Source organism: Leucopleurus acutus (assembly GCF_964270905.1).
Source record: "Leucopleurus acutus genome assembly, chromosome: 3".
Taxonomy (NCBI): domain Eukaryota; kingdom Metazoa; phylum Chordata; class Mammalia; order Artiodactyla; family Delphinidae; genus Leucopleurus; species Leucopleurus acutus.
In genome coordinates, this window is record NC_139145.1 from 169,952,963 (window position 1) to 169,965,951 (window position 12,989).

Genomic DNA, 12,989 nt, shown 5'->3' on the forward strand with positions numbered 1-12,989 from the left:
ATACACATATACTATACCTTAAGGTGCGACTTTGAAAATTATGCTGACCCATTGGTACATCCTAGTAAAAAAAAAGAGTATTAGTTGCCAAAAACATACTTTAAGAATCTTTCAGTGATAAGGATGTATATTTCTTCTTCTATCATGGAAAATATCACTTAGGTAACAAATAACTACCCATGAGGAGAAAAAGAGCTTAATTATAAATGTGAAACATGATTAAAAATTCAGTTTATATTTAGAATTTTTTTGTAATCTATAAACTCTGGTGTCAGGATTGTGGTTTGAATTTTTAAAATTTCCATCCTGATATTTGCAGATATGATTTCAAACAATGCCTGCAGAGGACTGTTATTAAAGTTACTGTAGACAAATGATGGGAAAATGTAGTTTGGCATCAGACTGAAATTTAAAAAATGCTTTAAGACACAAACATGCTCATAAAATCTATAGTCAATCCTTATCACTGACTGGGCTGTTAAGAAATGGGACTGTTGGTTAAGTGTGTGAAAGCGAGAATCATTGATCGAAAAGAAGAAATGTACATATGAGTGCTGGTAGTTCCTGAAAAAGGTCAATGACAGAGACAGACATTGGTCAGAGTTAATCAGCGGGGGTCTCCACTGCCAAATGTTCAATAATAGACTTAAAAAACCACAAGGTTCACTTTCATACATTTAAATAAAATAAAATAATTAAAATAAAACTTGTAACAAAGTGGCTCCAAATAAACTGTTCTTTGTTGTTTGATCTCCAAGGTTAGATCAGGAAATGTATTCAGCCTAGGGAAAGGTGAGTCTTAAAAAAATAACTGAACTCCAAGTTTTACTATATAAAGTAAAACAATGCCTTATTTACCAGCTCTATCAACGTTAAATCAAGAGTCAATGAAGTTCTGCATAGGGGATTAGATAAAAGAAATAACTTTTGGCAATGACAATTGTTCAACCCTGGGATGTATTAATAAGAATGGCAATGGGATCTTTCTGGAACTGAGTAAGAGACACAGTCCTATGGGCTTCATGTGCTAATAAACAAAGCCTCAGATGTCCTCTGTCTCTACTAAGGCAATCCCTAGGCTCCATCTCTGTGACTGGAGGCCAGCTGGTCAAGAAAACTGAGTTTGTCCCAGAGGCCCTCTGATTTTTATACACAAATTCCTGAAGTTCAAATCTCTAGCCAGTAACAACTCTCTTGAAAGAGGCATCTTCACTAACACATAATAGCAGATTAAAGTCAGGCTGAAATCTCTCCTTTAGTGTTTTGCTGAGATAGTAAGGCAGACAGTTGCTCTTAAGTCCTGAGACAATAAAGACTGATAAGAAATTAGCAAACACAGCAACATCAATCACACACCCAGAAAAGCAAGGCCTTATTTTCACAGGTACACATATGAAACAGCACAGAAAATCATGTTTTAATATTTAGATCTGATTCTTATTTCTTGAAAACCAACCGACCAGCCAACCGACCGACCGACCAACCAACTCTTGGTTTATAACAAATCTCGATGAGAGATATTAGCCATTAGTACTAATAATAAATGCAGTGTTGAGATGAAATTATCCAACTTTTTGCATAAGAGTGATAGAAGCATCGACTTTCCCTGACTACTAGATCCTAGGGTCTTAGGATACCTTTCCTCTAACAGGGTCTAGTTGCTGGAAGGTTCCAGTTGCCCCAATCCTGCCTCCTTGGATCTTTTCTCTTCTTATGATCTCATCCAGCTCCATGGCTTCAAATATCAACTAAAGCCGGATGCTTCTCACATCCACATCTCCATCTGGGACCTCTTCCCTGAGTTCCAGACTCGCACACCCAACTGCCAACTTCCTAGCTGCACTTCGGTGTCTAAAAGGCATACTGATTTGAAGATGTCCATTAGCAAAACCTGGATTTTTTCATCTGAAATCCCCTGACTTTCCCCGAGTATTTGTCATCTCAGTTCATGGCATCATCATTCTTCTAGGGGTGCAGCCAAAACAGTGTGTATCCCTCCTTGATCCTCCTTTTCACACATACCCACTCCATCACCAAGTCTTATATGTTCCACTTTCAAATTATAACTTGAGTTTGCTTCTCACTGTTTCCACTACTAAAATCTTAGCATAAGAGGGCACCATCCTCCTCCCTTGGAACACTGCATTCTTGCTCCATTACCCAGAGCATTAATTATACTATGCCCTCCCCTTGGGTAAGACCCTCTAAGGACTTCCCATCACAATCAGAATAAATTATACATGATTACTTAGAGCCTCTCGCCCTGATGACCTCCCTTTGCTTTACTGCTGATGACGCTGCAGCCACACCAGCCTTCTCTCTGCCCTCAAAGATGCCAATTCATTTCCATCTCAGGGCCACAGAATTTGATTTGCCACCGACTTCCCCCCTTCTCCGAGATGTCCCCAGCCGCCCCATCCAGAGTAGCCACACCATTCACTCCCAAAGACGATACTCCATTTTCTCTTCATCATGGCCCTGAGCAGGCACCTGGAGTGATCTTGTTTGTTCATTTGCATCCGACTTACGGTCTCTCTCTTTCCAACAGAATGCAAACTCTTCTAGGACTTGCCCTGGTGGTCTCCCTTGTTGACTGACTGAGGGATCATGATCTGTCAGATCATTTATTTTTCAGTTGAAAAAGAACAAAGGAAGTTGAGAGAAGAGATGTAATTGAGACAAAACAAGAATGCTGAGCCCCTGCCTTTTGGGCTTGGGTGTGTAATTGTGAAATGTCCACTTTTACCTGACAGCCTGGTATGTTTCTTTTTCTCATCAGCTAATAAGAATTATGTAACATCCCATTTTCTTTCTTTACCTCAAATGCATCCCTAATACAATTAATGCCATTCTGCATGAAATTTTACTCAGAGACTGTTTTAAAATCTAACTATACCATTGGGATTATTCTACGTGCTCAACTGTGTTTACTTTTCTCTCCTCTTATGAGTTTTTCTATTGTCTATCTGCACTTCAGCTATCTTATTGAGAATGTCCCTACTGCAAGAAGCATTGGGACTTTATTTTCTGTTGGAAGTAAGGATGATGTAAATAAGGATATCCAACAATAGAATGTACATTGCTTCTGACACAGCCTGAACCTCTGTGTGATGAAGAGACAGTTTTATTGATGCCACTCAAATTCCAAGGACATCATGCCTTCATTTGTTCTCTTACTAAGATGCTCGGGCTTTCTATTGTACTTCATAATAGCATAAGCAAAACACAAACCTGGATTTAAAAAAAGAGTTCAGCTGTATTCAGTTGCTACTGTCAGTTGTAAATTAGAGTCTTGGGTAATAAGGTTATAATGCAAAATCACTCTAGGTTAAAACCCTTAGCAATGCGGGGTTGGTGCTCATTGATAACCTGATATCTGTAAGGAATATCTGAGAATGCCAATCTGAGAAGTCGGAGATAGTGAGCTTGCCTCATTACAGACAAAAGTTACTTTGGCAGGAGATGCCTTTTGGGGAACTAGCTTTCGCCCAGCGCTAGGGCATGGGGAGGGCGTACCGTGGTGCTGATCTTGCCGTTCTCCGTGGTCATGCTGTCTCTGTGATGCAGGTGTGCAAAGGGCTTGGCCGCTCCCCAGGACTCCAGGTACCGGGTCATGCGGACGGAAGCCCTCATCTTGGCTCCATCGAGGGTGGCTCGAGGTCTGAAGAGGTGCTGGGGGCTCCGTCGTTCTCCCTTGGGGTGAGAAACAAAGCATTACACCTGGCGGGGCACAGGTGCACAGCCTCCCGCCTTCCTGCTCTGCCCACCAAGAAGCCTCCCTTGAGTAAGCAGATTCCTCTAACATCATGCCCTTCACTTTCCTGGTTCCTACTCTCATTCCTTCAGTGACTGGTATTCAGTGCCATGAGCTGTTGGAGCCCAATGATTTTTTTTTCAGACAACAAAACTTACCTGTATTTGAAACTTAGGGAAAAATAATAGCTATTTTAAGGGATGTTTTTATAAAGTTGATTCTTAGACAGAATATGCTGATCTGTTTCAATGTGTTCTTGATGGTTGTGTTTTTTCCTAAAGCGATTGGGGGTTTTCTGATGCTAAATGGCCCCGAATATCGGTGTTTTGCTGTTCTTTGCCTGAACGCAATGTTCTTTCTTTCTTTTTTTTTTTTTCTTTTTTAATTGGGGGTATAGTTGCTTTACAACGTGGTGTTAGTTTCTGCTGTACAAAGAAATGAATCAGCTATAAGTAAACATCTATCCCCTCTCTCTCGGGCCTCCCTCCCACCCACCCCCATCCTGCCCATCTAGGTCACCACAGAGCACCGAGCTGAACTCAGTGTTCTTGGTACACATTTTTTTTAACCTCTTCCCTGTGCCGTCCCTGTCCCATCACCGCACAGTTCGTCCCGCTTGTCATACATTTGTCTCCAGATCAACCCTCTGGTCAGTTGGAAGTTTGTCTCTGAAGGTGAAACTGGGGTTTTAGGGAGATTATTGTGAGTAAACATTAATACACTTGATCTCCTTGATGTTATGATATTGGTTTTGACAATTCAGAGGTGTGTCTTGCTGCTCTCTGCACTATTTACCAGCCTGCAATTTGGAGGGAGTTTACAGAAACCCTCAGAGCTTCAGTTTCTTAATCTGTAAATAGCAGTAGTACCCATCTGGCAGGAATTTGGGAAGGGTTAAAAGAGATGAGAACTCTAAGCCCCCGCTCTGGCCTGACACGTGGTGTGAAGGGTTAGAGCCAGCAGCTGTCTGCATGCGATGAATGGTGTTTACTGTATCAAAGTTACCATATCTGCACACAATGTACTCACACAAGTGTATACATGACATTTACTTGCCAATCTTCCAGAAGTTTCTTCTTTCCCTTTTTCTTATATCTTCATCCTACTTTCTCTCATTAGATTTTTATCATCCAAAGCCTTGAGCAAAATCCTTATCTTTATTTAATTTTCTAACTGACAGGCGGGGTCCATCGTGGACTAACACACACATTGATCAACAATTGACTAACCTATACAACCTCGTGATGCAGATAATACCCTTGTCATATAAACAAGCGATTCATTTCAAGTGTTTCTTTAATAAATATTTGAATCCATTGTTACAAAACACATACGCAGTTAAAGTAGTTTTAGAGGCAAAGATGAGCGAAGAATTACACTAGTTCTTGACTAAAAACACTTTCCATATGAGTACTTTGCCCTTTTCACTTTTAATCACAGAAGTCATAGGCTAATTATAGACTCTTTACAATACTGACCTTGGGGTTGATTACAAAGTAGGTCTTCACCAAGTGCTGCTTTAAATATGGGTCTCTGATGTCACCGTCTCCTTCCTCCACTTTATAAGCCCCATTCAAGTGTTCCAGTGTGACGGAAGAGATGTGCACACGTCTGAAATTCCATTTTAAAACCACAATCAGGATATATAAGGAGGAACGTGCAAGAAGACTTTCTATTTATTTGGGATTTCAGAGAGAATTTCTTCTGCCCCAAGTGAAGGAAAGGCTATATGTTCTTAGTAAAACTGACTGTAATTAAGGTTCATAGTCTGTTAACCGCTGCTTTGGAAAGATGCTCCCAGATGTCATGAGCTACTAATAGTTGGAGCTTCTCTGCACTCACAGAAACCTGCATGGTGAATTACAGCAATTAAAACTCGATCTTATCGAATTTTGGGGTATGAAGATATTTTTTTTTTGAAATGCATGCCAAAGTCATTTTAGGAAGTGTGCTGATCTGTATAAAAGTATGGGCTTTCTTTCTCAATGCTTGTTCTCATGCTTCTCCAAATTACAGCACTTGCATCGAGATTCTCGTGTCATCTATCCAGATGGTACCGTTTGCTTATTTCAATAGTACTGATTTCAGAAGTTACCAATAATAGAGAAACGTCATATATCTCCACTGACTTATAAACCATCTTTAACTTAGGTTTCTATTCATAAATATGAAAATGAGTAGAAGTCTGTAATTTAGAATCTGACATCCACAGTCTTTGACCACGGGTCCCAGGGGTGGTTGCACTGGGGCTTGAGAGTTCATGTCCATCTGGTTAATGGAAAAGGCCACTGGGCATGAGTAACGTGATACTAACCAAGGCAACAGAAATCACTGAGCAGTTGGTTATTAACCTGTCGACCTATTATTCCCAGCCCTGTAACCTGCTGGACGAGAGAAAGCCAATGTGCCGCCTTACCCGGGGACCCCTCCAGCTTCCATGTGGTTGGCCAGGGTAACGTCATGGGACCATACGTCGTACTGCCACTTCTGCAGCCCGATCACGCCACAGAGGACGTTCCCAGAATGCACTCCCACGCGCATGTTGATGTCCACTCCAGTGGCGTCCCTCACTTTCCTAAAGGGAAGGAAAGTCACATCACCTTCCAGGACCAGCCTCTTCTTCCTTTAATTCCTGGCCAATTTTCTGGGCATTTTATCATTCAGAATGTCTCAGATTGTTGGAAATATTGTCATGAATTCTTACTGTGGCAGAAGATTGCTGCTCTAAGGCAAGAGAAAGGGATTTTTCTTCGGTTACTACCAGACTAAACCACCAGCGCCAAGCCAGTGCTCTGGCCGGTAAAGCGTCAGGATGGCAGGGCTCGTGATGCAGCATTTTGGTTGTAGTTTCTACTTTTTCAACCAATGTGTATCACGCACAAAACATGTGCTGACACCTCCTCAGAATTTTCATACTAGACTCGTGTGACATTGCCTTGTACCGTCAGAAACAATCTTAGATGCAATTTGCAATTCTAGTGCTTAGCATAACGTTATGTCCCCAAGGAATACTTTCTGCTGATGAGACAATACGGCTTATTTGTGAGCTTAATAATGACTTTAGCCTGAATAGGAATTAAAAAAAAATAACCACGAAATGAAAGCTTTTCAATTGTGCACATTCTTTAACAGAAAAGAGAAAAGAATACTCTTTAAGAAGCTTTAATAATGCATAAGGTATCATTAAAAAGAAACTCATTTTAAAAAAATCATTTAAAAAATACTTTAGGACTCTGTTGCCAACTCATTGAAAGAGACAAATGAAGAACTTCCTTTAAGCAAAAATAGCAATGCTTGGCGATGCTTATTTGTTTCTGCCAGTTAGATACATTTATCAATTAAAATTTTATTGTAAAAGAAGAATGCAGGAAGGTATCCCTAGTTACATGGAAAGAATCACCCCAAGAGGAAACGTGGAGGGAAGCAATGACACTGATTTCAACACAGCAAGTCGGAAGGGTTACCAGGTGTGGGATGCAGTAAAATGAACCTGAAACATCTCAAAATGGCACAAGCATGCTTGAATGATGCAGTGACATCATCTGAGCATACTACTGATAAAAAGAAATGGGTCCATGATGTAAAAATAAATGACGTCCTGAAAAAAGAATATAGAAGCTGTCTCTTTCCCCTCCCTTCCTCTCTACCTTCCTTACCGGTTCTCATTTTTTTTTATAAAAAAGAACCTATTTGGGGTACTTTACAAGTCATCCAAACCCTTCATTCCTGCTCCCACGAGGAGCATCTACATGACATAGGAGGCTTGTCCTACCACTCTGTCCCCATCAGCACTGAGTGTGGACAGCTGCCCGGGCCCTATCTGGTCCCCGTCTCTCCAGGCCTTTTCTCACTATGGTTCCTCTCTGCTCCCCACTCCCCTGAGTGTCTCCTTCCTGACAGGGCCCGGGAGTCACAAGGCCAGTCCGTGATAGAAGTGACTGGTTAATGATTCGACTCTTCAACAATCTCCACGTGCTTCATGTCTTTTTTAGAGAAATGAGTTGATCGAGGGTTCAGATGGCCTGATTGACCAAACGTTTTAATGCATGTAGATGAAATCTGTGTGATCCATAGAAAAATGTTGAAATGATCCCTTAGAGCTTGCAATAATAGACAATCTTTCTAATTTAAGAGGAGCCTTAATCACTTACACAATCGGGGTCCTGAATATCACCGCCTTGATTAAGAACAGTTTACATTTTCATGACAGGAAAAGAAAGCCTCTTTAAGCGTTGGGAATATTCCCAAACTGCAGCTGAAGTGCTTCTGCAGTGGTGAACTTAGCTCATGGGGAACAAGGATAAATGTGGAGGTCCAAACTTGGAAGGAAAAACACAGGCAAACGTTTCTGGACCCATGTTGCTGGTTCCCACCCAAACTGGAGATAATCTGGCAAAATTCCAAGTGCCAAGCGTGTGCTTTCTCCTCAGCAGCTTGAAAAACTGAAATTCCTGTATTCACGCTCAACTTTTGGCTTAAGAAATGGGAACGAAAATGCTTGTCTTTGTGTGTGAGCGAGAACAAAGAATTTCTGAAATGTGCTGAGGTGTTCGCTCTTTTCCTGGCTTATATTGGGGGTGTAGCAAGACAACCTACTATTATTATTTTTTATTGCAGTATGGTTGATTTACAATGTAGTGTTAATTTCTGCTGTACAGCAAAATGATTCATATATATATATATTCTTTTTTATATTCTTTTCTTTATGGTTTATCACAGGATATTGAGTATAGTTCCCTGTGCTATACAGTAGAACCTTGTTTATCCATCCTATATATAATAGTTTGCATCTGCTAATCCCAAACTCCCAATCCATCCCTCCCCCACTCTCCCTCCCCCATGGCAACCACAAGTCTGTTCTCTATGTCTGTGAGTCTGTTTCTGTTTCATAGATAGGTTCATCTATGTCACATTTTAGATTCCACATGTAAGTGATATCATGTGATATTTGTATTTCTCTTTCTGGCTTACTTCACTTAGTATGGTAATCTCTAAGTCCATCTATTTTGCTGCAAATGGCATTATTTCATTTATTTTTATCGCTAATATTCCATTTTATGTATGTACCACATCTTCTTTATCTGTTCATTTGTCAGTGAACATTTAGGTTGTTTCCATGTCTTGGCTATTGTGAATAGTGCTGCTACAAACACACGGGTGTATGTATCTTTTTGAATTGTTGTTTTGTCTGGATATATGCCCAGGAGTGGGATTGCTGGATCTTCTGACAATTCTATTTTTAGTATTTTGAGGAAATTCCATACTGTTTCACACAGTGGTTGCACCAATTTACATTCCCACCAACAATGTAGGAGGGTTGCCTTTTCTCCACACACTCTCCAGCATTTGTTATTTGTAGACTTTTTAATGGTGGCCATTCTGACCGGTGTGAGGTGATACATCATGGTAGTTTTGGTTTGCATTTCTCTAATAATTAGCGATGTTGAGCATCTTTTCATGTGCCTGTTGGCCATCTGTATGTCTTCTTTGGAGAAATGTCTGTTTAGGTCTTCTGCCCATTTTTCGATTACGACCTATTACTGATCACTTTGTCAACTGCACATGAGCCGAACTGTTGATACATAGCAGGGGAAGAATTCAGAAGCCCTTGGTCAAGGAGTAGCAGATCATGGGGACACATGGCCATTAAGATATGAAACCTAACTTTAGGTATAAGGAAGAGCTCTGGAAGTTCACTCAAATCTGTTGACATTACTGAGATGCTGGACACATAAGATATCACTGAGGCATCTATGATGAATGGATAAAATGCAATACATACATACAATGGAATGTTATTCCATCACTAAAAGGAATGAAGTACTGATACATACCACAATATGAATAAACCTTGAAAACATTATATAAAGTGAAATAAGTCACACACAAAAGAACAAGTATTGTACAATTCCAGTTGCATGAAATATCTAGAACAGGCAAATTTATTGGAGGCAGAAAGTAGAACAGAGGTTACTGGGGGCTGGGAGGAAGGGAAAGGGGAGTTATTCCTTAGTGGGTACAGAGTTTCTGTTTGGGACAATGAAAAGGTTCTGGAAGTAGATAGTGGTGATGGTTGTATGACATTTTGAATGTATATAATGCCGCTGAATTGTACATGTAAAAATGGTTCAAAGGGCAATATTTATGTATGTATAGTTAACCCCAATAAATAAATGTAACAACAAAAGAAGGTATTACTGATGACATGCCAGTGGACAGAATGTAGGGAATCTTTTTTCTTTTTTTTGGGGGGGGGGTGGGGGAATCTTTTTTCTAAAGGCTCTTCAACATATTGGAATTACATAAACTTAACAGAACTGGAAAACAGTTGATTCCAAAGCAGAAATTAAGCTTTAGTAAAAGGGTGGATTGTTGAATCCAATGTGCTATTGATTCACATAATATCATCCTTCACAAAACCCATTTATAGAATCCATTTCCCCTCATGTTTGAAACCAACACTGAGGTGGCCTCCAGGGGTGGGTTATACATTTGAGAAAATCTGTTAGGTCTACATTGATTAAATTCACTTCCATCTAGACCCATAGCGGTGTGAATAGTTAATGACTCTTGAAATAAAGCTGAAAAACTTTTTTTTTTTTATGTCTCCGAGAAGACAAATGATTTACTTATGGGGAGAAGAAGGGGGACAGTTATTTCCCACACAATGTATTTCAGTGGGAAGCTGAGGCAACACTGCCCACCCCTCCCATCTTGAATCTTCCTTCGATTCCTCTCGATTCCTTTGCCTCTCAATCCCTGACCGCCCCACAGTGGCCCCTGACAAAGGCTGAACTAGTGGATCTGGACACTTAGGTCTGCAGACTCTGCTGCGGCTAGGGCTTCACTGTTCTTCCCTGGCCAGCACTGGAAACCCACCGACAAACCTCTCAGTCCATTTCGGCCCACAACTAACACCACGGTGGGCTAAACACAGTGATAACTTGACTTGTTGCTCTCTCACTTAAGGTCCTATTTACTCTGACCCTGAGACAAGGAATTAGACCATCAAGCACACAGTTCCCATGCTGTTTAGCCGAAAAATATGTGGAGGATAGGGGAAAATCACTTGACCAAAAATAGGCAATCCCCCCCCAAAAAAAACCCAAACTGAAATCCTTCAATCACACAATCAGAAAACAAGAGCTTTTATCATTTATAAGAATACCGTGGCTTCTGTGAAGGTACTTATAAAGAAGTATGCATTATGGTACGGGCAGTGAAAATTCATTTTTTACCTCACATTTTTACCCTGTACTTGTCAACTGTAACGATAACATTATTCTATGTAAGCAAATCTTCTCTAGAATTACAATGAAAGAACCTATAGATACAAGGCAGAAAACTATTATGGATATAAACTGAAACTACATTCACAGAGCTGAGCGTGACTTAGATGGAGTAATTCTGGGCTGGATTTTTATATTCATTGCAGTCTGGTGGTAAAAACTACTTTCTCTCTTACAATTTACATGTACTTGTCAGAAATCAAGAGATGCTGAGAGTACAGCCTTTTTCCTGAAGATTGGAGGAGACCTTTACATTTTTAAAAAAAGCACTTTTGAAACAAACACAAAGATCCCTTCCCATAGATTCTAACTCAGTGTTGCTGTAATCTAAGACTAATAATAGCAATACAAAACACAGAAGGCTTACTTTGGACTTAGTTCTCACATGCCAATAAATGAGTCTCTGCCCATTTATATTTAAATGTACAATCATGTATTTAGTTTCAGTAGACAGAAAAATAGGAATAGTTGTAAGAACTACAACTAAAACTTACCAAACAGTTAAAAAAGCTCTTACTAAGCATTACACTTACTTTATGGCTTCACACATATCCAGTCCCATTTTCACACAATTCTTGGCATGGTTAGGGAGAGAGATAGGGAGTCCGGAAACACAGTAGTAGCAGTCTCCTAGAATTTTTATTCTCATGCATTCATTCTCCTGAAAGAAGAAATCACAGAATTTCAGTTGAGTTAAGCACATATATAATGATTTTTTTTTTTTTTTTTTTTTTTTTTTTTGCGGTACGCGGGCCTCTCACTGTTGTGGCCTCTCCCGTTGCGGAGCACAGGCTCCGGACGCACAGGCCCAGCGGCCATGGCTCACGGGCCCAGCCGCTCCGCGGCATGTGGGATCCTCCCGGATCGAGGCACGAACCCGTGTCCCCTGCATCGGCAGGCGGACTCTCAACCACTGCGCCACCAGGGAAGCCATATATAATGATTTTGATTTACCAAATATCACCAAGTGCTAGTTCTACTGGCATTGCCACAGTGAATAGGGTTTGTGGGAAGAAAGAAATGAGAACTAGTTGAGTTTCCCTTAATTACCCATCAAGATTGAGGCACCCTCACCTGCATGCTCCTTTACCAAAGCAGGAAGAATCAGGGTAAGGGGTAGAAGGGGAAAGCTGAGAGAAGGTTCTGGAATGATTTACACTTAACACAGCAGAGGAGGGTAAAGATAGGACCATTCTCTTTAGTCTGAACAAATCCAAACATTGACAGTGAAATGAAACATTCTATGCAAAACAGAATCTTTCAGGATAGAAAATGGTAAGCAGAACTCAGCTAGAATTAGAATTTTTGTCATTTCCTACTGTGCTCACGATTTTCCTCATTTCTTTTAAAGCTGAAGCAGATTCTTACCTGCAGACATGTAGCTTCCGATAAACATCTCTACAACATAATAAGCCACCATTCAACATTGCCAAGTAATTTGAAACTTAATTCTGATCTGAGGTTAAGCTGTTTTAATATAAAGTTAGACAAACTCATTATTTTTATTGGCTGGGTTGCATTTATATTATAACATTGAGATTAACTTCATTCATATGCATTAATCCTACATCCATTTCTAACCTTTTCAACTAGTTTATAGACTCTTCACTCAAATTTATAGTAAATACATAAATAAACAAAGATGTACCAAACACAGATTTTTTTTTTTTTGGCCATGCTGCATCGCATGTGGGACGCTAGCTCCCCAATCAGGCATCAAACCTGTGCATTGGGAGCCTGGAGTCTTAACCACTGGACCACCAGGGAAATCCCAGACTTTTTTTCTTCTTAACACTCGCACAGGCTTATGTATAAAACGAACAAATTTGAAATAATAAAACGAACATAAGATCTTTTTGTTCTTAAGTATGTGTTAGGTTTACTGAAGATTTTGCAGATTTATTTCCCTGTCTCATAGAGAGCTGTGTACTTTCATGCTTATCTAT

General features: G+C 40.2%; 1 protein-coding gene across 1 annotated transcript in view; it reads right to left on the reverse strand.

Moving 5' to 3' along the window:
* The window catches only part of ADCY2 (adenylate cyclase 2), a gene marked incomplete at both ends in the record, with an annotated part of 432,098 nt that overhangs the window by 116,543 nt on the left and 302,566 nt on the right, over window positions 1-12,989 (reverse strand). The window contains 5 exons of the mRNA XM_082836187.1: window positions 18-61; window positions 3,517-3,693; window positions 5,233-5,365; window positions 6,171-6,329; window positions 11,577-11,704. Coding sequence (XP_082692313.1) covers window positions 18-61; window positions 3,517-3,693; window positions 5,233-5,365; window positions 6,171-6,329; window positions 11,577-11,704 — 641 coding nt within the window. The remainder of the gene's footprint in view (window positions 1-17; window positions 62-3,516; window positions 3,694-5,232; window positions 5,366-6,170; window positions 6,330-11,576; window positions 11,705-12,989) is intronic.